We start from the raw sequence: 14632 nt of genomic DNA, 5'->3' as shown, positions 1-14632 counted from the left end.
CCTGAGGTGCAGCAGCTCTATCAAACTGAAAGGGAGGAATTAAAAACAAAGCTAAACATTATGGTAATGTATTAACAGAAACATACAATGATGCAAAGAAAAGCATTCTGAACACGACAAATGGAATTAAGAACTATGTAAGGACATGTAAGTTAGTTACCCTCTTTATATTATGACTCACAAAGTACATTAAAATTACATAGGTTTTATTTCTAAGAAACCAAGACGAGGATAATTTGATTACTTCCCAGGACTTACTTTTTGCCTTTTTTGATCTGATTCTCGAATGCACTGAAAGTAGACTTGGCAGCTTTGCTCCCAACCTCAAGAATTTTCTTGCCCATCATTGTTGAGACGTGTTCCCTATCTTTAGGAAAAACACTTCCTTTCTTGCTCGACTGAGTTTCATACTTGTTGCTGCTCTCTCCGTAGTTGGAATTCATCTTGATCTTGGCTTACAACAAAATTAAACTTCGTTTTATGTTACTGGAGATTTTGTATGTGAGCTTTCTTTACTGTGATCTTCTCTTACTGTGCTTGTGTATGATGGTGCTGGATGAAAGCTACCCTGCTATTTATAGGGAATGCTAGCTCTAGTTTTAACAACTCTCGAAACCCTCGTTTTTCAGTGATTATTACGTGTAATTTTGCAGCTAATTAATTCCTTGTGATTTCTTGCAAGTTTGCCCCAATGTGGTTTATTTGATATGCATATGTAGGGGTGTGTGTGTGTGTGGCCGGCCTTCTCTTCAGATTTTTTCACCTGTGGGTGACATATAATATATTGTTTATATACATATATGTGTGTGTGTGTACACGATGGTTTAGGACTTGTGGTCCTATGATTCTTGTCGTGTGGTTGTATGTGTGTGTATTCTTATTACAACGTTAATGCCAACAAATCGCGTGTGTTGGTGTGTGCAAATGTATAATATTATTATTATATACTGTCATATTTATTTTTATAAACATGTTATATTATTTTATTTTTAAGTTTTGGCAGCGGTACCGTGTAAATTTTCAATTTTGTAAATTAAAGTCAATTTTCCAATTTCCACATTGTTGTTTTGTAATTGACGGCGTATGCATGAGCTCACCCCGTGACGTATCAAATGATCAAATCTCACGAAACCCTGTTTTGTTAAGTATTGTCATGCCGCTTGCAACCGCATTTCTTTAATTTTGTTAAAATTGAAATTATATCCCCGGAAATTTAACGTAACGAAAATTCGAACAAATTTCGATAAAATAACGAAAAAAAATCTATATAATCACTGAGAAAATCATCTCCACTGTATATTAAATTTACAAAAGGTAATATTTAATTTATTTTGCGCGTTGATTAGAAATTTACGAGCATCAACTCTAGCAATGTTTTCAACAAAGAAGCGGCCGTGGCCGATGGACAAAAAGTGGTACCGCATGTTGACGTTATAGACATGTATTAATTTCATGACCACCTACATGCAATTAATTACAAAATCAAAGAATCAAATTAGTTAACGCGCTACGATGATTATTATATGATCGAGTTAATATTTGGAGATGTGAAATTTTTTTTGGGTTTCCAGTACAGATAAAACACACGTATTTTGTTTAGAATATCTGACGAGATGACTAAATGATATAATTATGTGATACGAGTGATAAAAAATACATTAGACATAAGGTAATTTATGTAGTTAATTAATTATATGATGTCTGTTGTGTGGTGTGTATGTTGAATAATGAGTTATGCAATTAGTGATTATTTTATAATCGTTTTTCGGAATTCGTCGTGGTTTTTATGATTTTGAGTTTCTAAATAAACCAACAAAAATTACTAGCTCTCTCTCTGTTCACAAGAAATAAAAAATGTCTTAATGAAAAGATTTTTATCTTTAGCTACTAAGTAATGAATTAGTTTGTAAATTTTCAGTTGTTATAAAGTTGAATGTATGCTTTGACTCTTTTTTTTTTAAAGGCAAAACCTCGTGTGAGACGGTCTCACGGGTCGTATTTTGTTATACGGATATTTTATTTGAATCATCCATGAAAAAGTATTACTTTTTATATTAAAAATAATTCTTTTTATTAAGATTCGTGAGACTGTCTCACAATAGACTTATGATTCTTTAAAAGTTTTATGTTCTAACAAGAAGATTATGATCTTGTGATTTCGAATAATTGAAGTACAAACGTTGTACGTCTCTCTGGACAACTCGAGATGCGTTTGAGTACTCTGCCTGTATTGGGCCGTTGGAACTTGTTACTACCTATGTTTGGGCTATGTACAACTAAATTTCGAAAAAAGAGAAAAAGAAGAGGCCCGATAATTTCTAGAATAAATGGGCTGGCAGCCAAACTACGCTTCCCGGTACGACAGGTATGTAGTTAAATGGCATATGCCTCTCCATTCACGTCGTCTCCATTGTCTCCGGTTGAAACTGAAATCTCATCTATTTGAGCTTTTGTTGCAGAAACGTACAAGTGATTCTGTACCTGTCTGAAACATCAGGGAATTCAATTCTTCAAAGCAAGAAATTCAATTGACTTCACTAACTAAGACACACAGTTATGGAGTTTGAGGTGAGAATCGTCGGAGCAGCAGAAAGCTGCTTCGTTTCGCTTCCCCTTTCACTCATTCAAACGCTTCAGTCCGGTTACCTTCCTCCAGTTCTTGCTCTTGAACTCCGCTCAGGCGCGCGCCACTGGCACGTGGCATGGTGTGGCTCCGCTTCCACCTCACCCTCGTCAATTGAGGTGCACCTACAAGTTTTTATTTTTATTGGCTTAATTTTTTAATGGGTGTTATTTTTATCTGAATTTTTGGACAATTTGCAGATTGCTGGGCGGTATGCGGAATGCATTAGCTTGAGTGACCGTACTTTGGTCAGAGTGAGGGTGGTTAGTAATTTACCCAAGGCAACTCTCGTGACTATTGAACCATTTACGGAGGATGATTGGGAGATTTTGGAGCTTAATTCAGAGCTTGCCGAAAGTGCTATTCTGAAGCAGGTGTGTTTATTTGAATTTATGAGCTTTTGTGACTTAAAATTATGTCAATATAGAGTTTAGCGTGGGTTTTGGCTTGGGGATGGAGAAGGTGAAAATCGTGTTTTGAGAGTTATGCGTTTATATGTGATATATTTTGGTTTTGTAATCTTAATGTAGTCTTGTGGCATAATCAACTGGGATTTGTTTGGTGGTTGGACTTCAAAGTGATTATTTTTTGTCCTTTTAAGCATGATTTTGAATTAAATACACAGCTAGGAGAGCTTAGAAAATTGTTTGTGGAAACTACATTCAGAACTAAAAGTTTGCATTGGATGGAATTCTGAAGTAGCTTTTGGCTGTCAACAGATGAGGTGATTTAGTTGAACATAAAATTATGTAAAATCAATTTTAACGTAATCTTTTTATTACTATCAACTTCTGATGGTCTTCAATAAAACTCACATATAGTGCACCATGGCATGCATTGAAGTAAAGTATTACTTGATTGCCAATTTTTTTGCTTTTGCAATAGCAATAACTGGTGATAATTTGGTTCGATTGGTTTGTTTCAGCATATTAGAGAACTTAATTTGATAAATATGCTTGGAGTAGGTTGGTATCCATTTTTACTTGTTTGTTTTCACCATTTCATGCTTCGAGAAAGATTTCCGGTTCCTTAGCCAGAAAGATATGTGGTTATGAAAGTGGTGGAAATGTCTCTCTCTTTAGACATGTAGCAAATTTCCGGAGTTTTGAGTGGCTGAAATTAATCTTGCGTTGCATGCAGGTTGGAATTGTCCATGAAGAAATGAGATTTCCTTTGTGGTTGCATGGGCAGACGGTTGTTACATTTATTGTCATGTCAACCTTTCCCAAGAAACCAGTAGGTAACAGCATGGCTATTGTTTTAGAGTCCTTCAGGTTATATGCCTGCTGGTACCCTTTATGTCGTGTTGTACTTGTTAAAATGCCGGTGTCTAATGAGCCTTTTAGGTATTTATCACCATTAATAACCCGTCTGGTAATATTCCCCTTTTCTTACAAGATATATTTAGGTGAATTTCATTCAATTTTTGGAAAAAATTTGTTCCTTTCGGCCTCGATCCAATTATATCTAACATGTGAGATTGTTTCCAGTCCAACTTGTGCCCGGAACTGAAGTCGCAGTTGCTCCTAAGATACGTAAAAATCGATCCCTACAATCTTCGGAAGCTGGCTAATTCAAGCTTTAAATTACTGTTGCGAGTCCAAGATTCAGACAGTGAATTCATTTATAAATACGAAGAGAATGGAGTGAAAATGGATGTGGTTTTCACTTCTGGCATTTTCATTCATCCAGAAACAGCAAAAAATCATTCATTTGGTTCTCATCAGTTGGTTGTGATATCTTCTCGATTGCTATCCAAAGAGAGCATGAATAACTTGCATTCTAAAAGCAGCAAGTCTGAAAAAGAAGCCAACAATGGACATCTTAATCATAAGAAGGATCACCATCTTGTTGTTCGTATATTATTGTCAGAGTCAGTGGCTATAGGACACATAATGCTGCCTCAGTCTCTTCGCCTCTATTTGGGAGCTGGATTACACTCTTGTATGTTGCTTTCCTTGAAGAGTTGATTGATTTGCTTTGTGATTAATTTGAGCTAAATTTCTGCAAATCAATTTTATTCTCGCGATCTCCTGCTACTCTCACTATTGTAGATAGCTTTATGTGGTGTTGTGGGTGATTTAGATAATTGTGCAGTAGTTATGAAATATGATTTCTCGAACTTGGACATGTTCATGCCCTAGGCTAGGAGTCACCATCATGGTTATCACGACTGGAAATGTTTGACCTATCGTGATGCATAATTAGATGACAAAGCTCTGAATTTCCTAGCTGGTGAGATTGCCTTTAATTCTGTTGTTTGTTATCATTGAGAATGGTTTGGTGTCTGCCACTCCAAAATCCACTTACAAAGTACCGGTCTGATGATTACAATGTTGGAGGGTATTATAGATTCATATTTTTATACTAGTAATTTGGTGTTATGGATTAGGTTTTGTAATGTTTTGGACATGTAGTGTGAGATACGTTTTTTACTTTCTATACCACCTAGGCACCTAGCACACGGGTTAGTTGGAAAAACTAATATCATTTTGAAAGAATGAACAAATTATTTTAAGTGATTTTTTTTTGATAGGAAATGATATTATATTTATTTATAAAAGTAGTCACAAAAAGCAAACCAGAGGTCCACGTAAGACGAAGTGAGATCCATATTCAAAATAGATTAACATAATACTAGACCTCAATTTCTATACAAATTTTTGACTGAGAAATATTTAAATTCTACAATAAATTTCATTTAAAAGGAATGCTGATGTGGTTCTTAAATCTTTAAGATGATCAAAGATCTGATCACATTCTACTTCTTGCTTTTCCTTTTTTTCTTTTTTTCGGGAAAAATCTGAGGATGTCTGTTTTCATAACCTTCATTTCTTATCCAAGAACTTGCAATAAATGGATGAATTTGACTTATAAGTAGCACTAGAGTATTCTTTTTGCAAGCAGTAAGGCAACTATGTTCAAAGCCAGAGTATCTTACTCGAATTTGCATCTTTCCTGATTTTGATGAATTCGGTGTGTATTTGAATCTAGTATTGGCTAGTTTCTATTCTTTGAAGATCTTAAGTGGCGGTTTATGACAGTTTATACTTCTTGGTGAGGTTGAGACCTAACTAATGTTATCTTTCCTGGGTTATTATGCTTGTGGTGATATTATTCATTTTTCTTCCAGGGGTACATGTGAAAACTTGCAACGTTAATGTCAAAAAAGATATTCCACAAGTTTCAATTTCACCTTGCCATTTCAAGATGTACCAAGATGATAACATTCTTGAGAAGAGCGCTACAGAAATCCTAAACAACCAAAAGATTAAACAAAAGGACCTGCTTCGAAGAATTAGTTCAAACCCTGACATTGGTGTTGGTGATTGGTCAATGCATGAGAAGATTGTTTCGATTCTTTCTTCCGTGTCTTCCCATGTAAAGTCCGGAGAAATAAATGCTAAGAACGAAGAACCAAATATGAAGGTTGGCTATAGAAATGGCGTATCTACTTTATTATCTGCATGGTGCTTAGCTCAGATTGAGACTGTCAAGTCAAATACAACAGAGGAAGTAAGTTCAATGGTTATAGGATGCAAAACTTTAGTTCATTTAAGAATAAAAAGTCCCACGCTGCAAAGACATGTAAAGGTAAAAACACAGAGTAGCAGATTTCCCGCAAACAGAAGTCAAGCTGAAGAACCATCGGTTGATGCCATATATCTTTTGTCTCTTTCTGAAGAATCTCAGCACGATGAAGATATTAATACATATGAACTTGCATTTGACAAAAACAGCAAAGCCAACTATAGTTCGAGTTTAGATGTTTTGCTTGGAAAGCTGCAATTTGATGATCTTGTATCCTTTCATGCATTCCATGAGACATCCCCAGACATCCTTTGCTCTGATATTTCTTCATTGGATTGGATGGGTACTGCTCCAGCTGATGTAAATAACAGTAGGTATTTTCTCACCTAATTTTGTTTTAGTCTGATTTACTGATCTCTCTGGTTCTTCTAGTGGATGAGCTAATGGTAAATAGAGTACATTTTGTCTGTTCACCTATTGGTGATTAGGGAAGTAAAAAATATTTAGTGTGCCAATAAGTAGCATACTACTGATGTTAGATGAAGCTCTAGGAAACAAACAAATCAAGTGCAATACATTATTCACTGATACATGCATAACGGTGTAGATTAGGTAATAGTTCGATGCTGTGAATGATTCAAGGATACATTAGCTTTTTTGTATGCAACACTAATTCTACTCTGGCGACGTCCCTCACTCTAAAACTAATGTATTCTCAAAATGTGAATTAATATTCCCTCGGAATCCTGCTCCATAGGTATAGAGTTTAGCATCCTCAATGCGTGGTAGCTTTCCCAATCTACCAAATTGCACATTACGTTTTCTCATTGACTTCACCTTTGTAAAGATGGTTCCCAACTTCTTAACTACTGAATATGCTTGAATGCAGAACGATATGCGTGAATTTCTTCCAAGCCATCACCATTTAGTTATTGTTTAATGGTTGTTTGCTGTCATTTATTTATGTTCTTCCAGCTTGATCGCAAGATAGTCATTTTCCTTGTAGCTGACTATATATACATATGTGTGTGCGAGCCTGACTGTTTATTTCTAACTTTGCTGATAACGTACAGGGTTGAAAGCTTTATTATCTCCTACTTCTGGAATGTTGTTCAGTAGTTATAATCTTCCGTGGCCTGGGCATATTCTAATCTACGGACCTCCAGTAAGTCTCATTCATTGTAGTTCATTTGTTACTAAGGTCAATGATCAATGGGAATTACAGTTTCTATGTAATCTGATATTGTTATCTTCACTATTTCCTATCTTCCTTGGTGGGTGTTTTGAGTTTATTGAGATAAAGTCAATGATCAATGGGAATTAAAGTTTATATGTAATCTGATATTTTTACCTTCACTATTTCCTATGTTCCTTGGTAGGTGTTTTGAATTTATTGAGATTGTTGTGCGAGAGTGAATGCTGAGAAATGAAGCCGGGGAAAGAAAGAAAAAGTTAAGCAAAGGACAGCTCATGAATGTGTTCACCAAATGTATACCACAGTTTTTTTTAACTTTTTTGGGTTGAACACTGTTTCCTGGACCATATGCAAAAGCAATAACAAATAACTTTTGAGCTCACTTTCTGGATTACATTGAAAGTGTCATGTAATTCTAGTACTTAGGATTTCTCTGTCACTGATGAGATCTGAAAGTTGTACTGATCAACAACTTATTTTATTTTACTTTACTTTTTAAATTTCTTTTTGGGCCAAAAAAATTATTTGGTGCATCGAGCTGGTTTGATGGCATCTGATGAAACAAAAAGCGGTGTACCTGAAATGATGATCATTATTACTCATATTCTATAACATTCCAAATTATAATCTTATCGTAGTGGAAAGAACAAGGATATGACACAGATGCCTGTACATGCTAAGCAAAGCTTTAGGATTTACTATTTAAGTTTTTGTGTTGTGTAGGGTTCTGGGAAATCATTATTGGCCAAAGCCTCTGCAAAATATATTGAAGGATGTAAAGATATTTTGGCACACGTGTAAGTCTTTTTCTGTTTGGGATTTAGACGTTTGTAGTTTGGGAGCATGGTATGAATGTTGAGATACGGCAAATTTTACTCATTTCTTTATGGGTTCTTTAAAATCTCATTTTAATTGTATGATGATTTAATGTTAAATGGTGAATTTGAATATTCTCTCAATTTGAAATTTTTATTTTGCAGAGTGTTTGTATCTTGTTCTAGACTAGCTTTGGAGAAGTCTTCAACTATACACAAAGCACTGTCTAGCTATGTTTCTGAGGCTTTAGATCACTCACCCTCTGTCATCATCTTCGACGATCTTGATAGCATTATTGCACCTTCCTCGGACTTCGAGGGATCTCAATCTCAAACATCTTCTGCAGCGCTCGTAGAGTTTTTTACAGATATTTTAGATGAATACGGTGTAAGATCTTTATGCTTTCACGTTTTCCTTTTGAGTGCTAATGTGTTGTCTTTTTGTTATCATTCTAAAACTTGCACCTGAAAAAATGACAACACTAAATTGTTTCTGGATGGATGGAAAATATCTGTCTGCTTTCCCTATCCTCGTTGGTGTTAATCGAGCAGTGTGCAACTGTCGATGATCTTTGTGACCTTTATGCTTTCTTCTGCTCCATCAGTATTCCATCGTCTCCCAACGCATACATAGTGTCTCATCTGGCATGTAATTTTTGTTATTTACAGCTGTCACAACTTTCTTCGGCTATAGTATTTTCTATTTAGGACATGTACACTGGACAGGGTATGATACAACTCAAATCAACCAAATTTGAACAGAAATTTACGTGTTATTTTAATTCGATTTTTTGGTTTGTATCAGGAAAAGAGAAGGGACGTGTGTGGAATTGGCCCCATAGCATTTATTGCTACTTCCCAGTCCCTAACTGGTGTCCCACAGAGTTTGAGCTCTTCTGGTTAGTTACCATTCATTTTGTTGACAGCAGTAAACGCCATGAAAAGTATTCTGCGAATTTCTTTTGTTGAATCGCTTGACCTTACAAATAAACAAACTGGATTCAGGAAGATTTGACTTTCATGTTAAGCTGGTGGTACCTGCTGCTGCAGAACGTTCTGCAATATTGAAATATGAGATCCGAAAGAGATCCTTGCAGTGCTCTGATGATTTGCTATTAGATATTGCGTCCAAATGTGATGGATATGATGCTTATGACCTGGTACTTGGTTGATACTTATTGGAAACAGCTTATATTACTGTAGTGTTTCTGTAAAATTTGGATTTGGAATTCTTACGAAAAATTATTTTACCGAACTAAAACTTTTCCACTGCAGGAAATACTGATTGACAGAACTGTGCATGCTGCCATCGGTCGATTATTGTCTGCTAACTCGAATTCTGTACAAAATGAGAAACCTTCTTTGGTCAAGGAAGAATTCATGCAAGCATTGCAAAATTTCCTTCCGGTGGCCATGCGTGACATCACTAAACCGTCTTCTGATGGTGGTCGCTCTGGTTGGGAGGATGTTGGAGGTCTTAACGACATTAGAAATGCTATTAAAGAGGTATATCTTTTGTACTGGTGGTGTAGAGTAAAATTGATTTTAATCCTGAAGTTGTATTCGAAATACTAGAATCATAAAGGAATCTTTTTTTCAGTCAGTATTTTACCCCTAGAAATTAAAAATTACAAATGAATATTTATCATTCTTCTTTCAGGCTACTTTTATCAAAACTTTTGGATCGTGTATAGAATTAATTTAGTCAACGATTTTAAATAGTAGTGGTGCAGTGCGTAGGTCATTACATTTTTTCAAGCCATGTGCTTTTGTTCAGAATGACTTTGAAAATTCTGAATTAATTTAAAGCATTTATAATGTTCCCTATTTCTGTCATCAGATGATTGAGCTACCATCAAAATTTCCGAATATCTTTGCACAAGCTCCATTGAGAATGCGGTCCAATGTTCTATTATATGGCCCCCCTGGTTGTGGTAAAACACATATTGTTGGTGCTGCTGCTGCAGCCTGTTCACTACGCTTCATATCAGTGAAGGGGCCTGAGTTACTTAATAAATACATAGGTGCTTCTGAACAAGCAGTAAGACATTATTTGCATAGTAGGGTTCCCATTATCTTCTTTAAGGCTATATTTTGAAAATTCTCTGGTAGGCATTCCATTTTTTACCTTCTGTCTTTTATTATTCATATTTCTTTATGTATTCTTTCTTCCAATGGTTTATGGGTTGACCATCAGCCACTGTGAAAAAGGTGAAGTCATTTCTAATAGAATCCCAGAAATATCATAAAACTGATTGTAGAACAAGTGTAAAGGAGTTTGAAAGACTGATTATGTTTAGTGATGATGATTTATTGGAGGGTGTTCCCCTGAAGTTTCCGGTGTGGAATTTGAATTGGCGATGCCAAGTCTAATCTAGTTACCATGTTTGGTAACATAATAATAATCCCATAGACCAAAAATAAGTGAATGTCATGCAAGTCAATTCTAGTTTTCTGTTTAGATCTTAAATCAGTTGGTACTGGAAGATATCGACTGTACTGGCTGACTGATGTGACTTCTGAAACTGTCTACAGCCAATATTATAAAATATGCTCTAGATCTCATTTATCACATATAAAATCATTTCGAAGTTGATCATGCTTGAAAGATGCAATAAACACAAAAACATAATCAAGTATGCTTAAAAACAAAATTTAATTTTACAAAATAAATCAAAACATAATTGTTTGGGGTATGATCACCTAAATTCTAACTAAAAAAATAGATAAAAAAAGAAAAAGCGGTGTTGAGTTCTAGTTCTTTGCTTGCTCTTCCCTTGTGCGATCCTTCCTCTTCTTTTGGCGTCTCTCTGTGCGGCTCCTTCTTCTTGTGGCTGTGTATGGTGTATCTCTTTCCTCTGCCAGGTCTTCCTCCTTTTATATGTGTGTTAGAGTCCTTAAAGTCTTCTTTCCTCGCCCAAAAGATCTCGTAGATTTGTTTTCTTCTTCGTGTCGCGCTGTCATTTCTCACCGTCCTAGTGCCCCCACTCTGTCCAGCACTTGTTTTTCTTGTGTGATGCGCTGGGGCGGTCATTTTTTGCCGTCCTAGCGCAGCCTATTCTTCCCGCAGAAGAAATTTTCTTCAGGTTGTGTTGGGCCATCATTTGTGACGGCCCTAGCACGACCTTTGTTGCACGGTTTTTGTTTCTCCATCTCGAGTTCGTCTTCTTGTCACTTTTGCCTATAAACCAAACAATTCAATTGAGGAGTGATCTAAACACACAAACTATGAAATAAATGAACACAATACGGACATGATTGGATAAAACATGCAACAACAGACTCAAAACAATGCGAAATGACTCGTAAATTCGGCACCTATCAATGACCTTATCTTAAAAAGAGCACCGAGAGGCAGAAAAATGCTTCGAATGATTTAAGAGCTAGGAGCCTAGGATATGAGGAAAACACAAACAATGATAACGAGCCAGTTCCTCTTTCCTTGTTTTCCCACAAAACTTAAGGATCGAAAGATTGATTTATGATTTGGAAGGAGAAAGATCATGTTTGGTGACTTATTTTGGTTATGGATGGACCATTTAGCATGCTTGTTCTGATTTGCTCTGGTTGAATAAACTTAAAATACCTTTTAAGTAGATTAGTTTTTCTTACAAATAGCGGCAACAAAGCATCCCATGTCACAATCCATAGGCAGCTGACTGAATTCTGTTAATTGTTGCAGGTTCGAGATATCTTCTCGAAAGCAGCGGCAGCAGCACCGTGCCTTCTTTTTTTTGATGAATTTGATTCTATAGCTCCAAAAAGAGGGCATGATAATACTGGAGTGACTGATAGAGTAGTCAATCAAGTTAGTTCTTTTTTCTCCTGTCTATTTATGCCACACTTTTCTGTCTATATTTTGCTTCTTTTCATTGACCTCATCATCGTACTTTTCACCAGTTTCTGACAGAATTAGACGGAGTTGAAGTCTTGACTGGAGTATTTGTTTTTGCTGCAACAAGGTGATCTTGCTACCCACTTACTGTATTCCATGTTTTTAAACCTTTCTTTATAGACTTTCCACAGGCAGGATGAGATCATTATTTGAAAATCACTTGCATTTTTGTTTTATTCATTTACTTGTTATGAAAATACACCTCCAGGCTTCAGTCCCAAGTTGAGAGTTATTCTCTTTATGTTGTTTGAGATTAATTGTTACGTAAATACATATTGAAGCTTCGATATCTGGTTAAGAGGTCTTTTTACACTGCTTTCTGATCGACGTTGACCCTTTTCACTTGATTAATCACTTGATTAATGCCAAACAGTCGACCAGATTTGCTTGATGCTGCACTTCTACGGCCTGGCAGGCTGGACCGCCTCTTTTTTTGTGACTTTCCATCACAACGAGAAAGGTTGGATATCCTAACAGTTCTCTCAAGAAAGGTCAGTACCTATGCTTGAAAAAGTCGATATACTTTTCTTCATTTTTTTTGTGTTTGGAAATTCAATTTTCATTCTTGGATCCAACTTAATTCTTATCCTCGTTGTTTGCCTACTTTCTGAGTTAATTTCTACAAATTACTGAGGTTTTTGAGCAATTATGGGACAAGATCATCTGGATGTTTCTTTCCTTTCTTTTCTTGCCAATCCAAGGACACGGACAAAATGTAGAAAGGGAAAGCATGGTTCGTCAAAAGCCATCTTTTTCTGGTGGAAATTGTTTATGCTGGCCTCTTGTCGTAGGAACTGAGTTATTGCCAGTATTTGCAAGGTTACCGTACCATCGAAGGCTCAAACAATTAACTAATTTCATGGATATGATCTCTCAACTCGACATCTTTGCATAGATGCCTACATAATGGCTTCATCAAGTGCTAGCATCATATGATGTTTCTGCACTGGGCATTAGCTTTCACTAGATGTTATGTTAAATAAGTGACGATTGCCTTATATTTAAACCGTTACAACCCCATTCTTCATGATCCCTGAATTCCATTTTCTCGATTGCAGTTACCAATGGCTGGTGATGTGAACTTGGAAGCTATAGCTTATATGACCGAAGGTTTTAGTGGAGCTGACCTTCAAGCTCTTCTTTCCGATACACAGCTTGAAGCAGTCCACAAGCTTCTGGACAGCCAAGGTGGCAACACGTCTGGAAGTTTGCCATTGATCACCAATACTCTTTTAAAGTCTGTTGCATCCAAGGCTAAACCATCTGTTGCAGATTCAGAGAAGCGGAGATTATATGATATTTACAGCCAGTTTCTTGATGCAAAGCGATCTGCCGTGGCACAGGTCTTTCTTCTCTTCCCACTACTCACACATGCACACACAGTGTGTAACATGCGGAACAAGTGCTGGTTGTGCAACCACAATTTACATGATTTTTCATTTGTCGCATTTCATGCAGTCGAGGGATGCGAAGGGCAAAAGAGCAACCCTGGCTTAATTATTTGAAGAACTGGGGAAACTAGAGCGAAAGTATATTTTGTTTATCCACATCCACATCCAGTGTAACTCGAACCGCCTATCGTTGTGGTAATTTTATCTTTGAAGTGCATGTATGTAAATTATTTTCGGTGGTTTTAGATGGGTAATTTTGGACTTGGGCTAAAGTATTGGTTGGGTGAGAAACTGTGTGAATTTGAAAATCATTCGTTCGAGACGTGAATAAAATATCACTAGAATCCCTTTACAAAAGCCGGAAATTGTGAAACTGTGAAAATTCTACTTTCGGGCAAAGCCACTTTTTATCCAAAAAGATAATAACAAATTGATGGCATAAAAATTTTGTAAAGAAGGGATGTTCCGAAGGAATATGCCGATCAGGAGAGGGTTAGTGAGATCCTATCTATGTGGGTATTACCCTCACTTCATTTCAACGGGTAAGATTTTATCACACATATAATTTCAAAAAAAAAGTGGGTCCTATATATGCATGTGTAAATTTTGATCATCCATCCTATCATGAGGGTAATGTCTACATGAGTAGGATGAAATAAACTCCAGGCAGAGGAGGGTTAGGGACTGTAGAATCCCAATCAATCTATTGTTACCTGTTTATTTTTATGTAACTTATTTTTCAAGTGGACCTCTTGTTTGGTTAATTATAATAATAATAATAATACATAGGGTATGGTAGGCTACCCTATGAGAATATATTTTTGAGAAATATGTATCATGATTGGTTATGTTTTCAGGTAAACATTTTTCATAATAGATGCCATTTAACCTAATAATTTATTTATTTAAATTGATAGATTCGGATATTAAATAATTATAAAATTATTATTAAGATGTATAAAGATAAGTCTGTCGATGATATACGAATCTGAAATTTAAGGAAGAGGCTTCGATTTCAAGATCTAATTATAATAAACTGGTCTTTGCACGGACTATATAAAGGCTAAATGAAATGCATTTTGGCAAAGATGATAAAATAATATAACTACTTCGGATTGTTGGTGTTTTCTGGAAATAAGAATAAATAAGCAATTTTTATTTTTTTTTAAGAGTAGGTCTTTT

General features: G+C 35.9%; 1 protein-coding gene across 1 annotated transcript; it reads left to right on the top strand.

Moving 5' to 3' along the window:
- The first annotated feature begins 2372 nt into the window (after positions 1 to 2372).
- Positions 2373 to 13808, top strand: LOC142532563 (peroxisomal ATPase PEX1-like). The gene is given in 18 exon segments (XM_075638859.1): positions 2373 to 2742; positions 2824 to 2997; positions 3764 to 3863; positions 4114 to 4190; positions 4192 to 4567; positions 5757 to 6524; positions 7228 to 7319; positions 8073 to 8146; positions 8330 to 8552; positions 8970 to 9063; positions 9170 to 9324; positions 9440 to 9670; positions 10005 to 10205; positions 11847 to 11972; positions 12065 to 12126; positions 12433 to 12550; positions 13118 to 13402; positions 13518 to 13808. Coding segments are annotated over 18 exon segments (3381 nt in total). The 5' UTR covers positions 2373 to 2556; the 3' UTR covers positions 13557 to 13808.
- The last annotated feature ends 824 nt before the right edge of the window (positions 13809 to 14632 follow it).

This window comes from Primulina tabacum, chromosome 18 (genome assembly GCF_025594145.1).
Source record: "Primulina tabacum isolate GXHZ01 chromosome 18, ASM2559414v2, whole genome shotgun sequence".
Classification (NCBI taxonomy): Eukaryota; Viridiplantae; Streptophyta; class Magnoliopsida; order Lamiales; family Gesneriaceae; genus Primulina; species Primulina tabacum.
The sequence above is the reverse complement of the archived record's forward strand: the minus strand, read 5'-3'. Positions and strand labels throughout refer to the sequence as shown.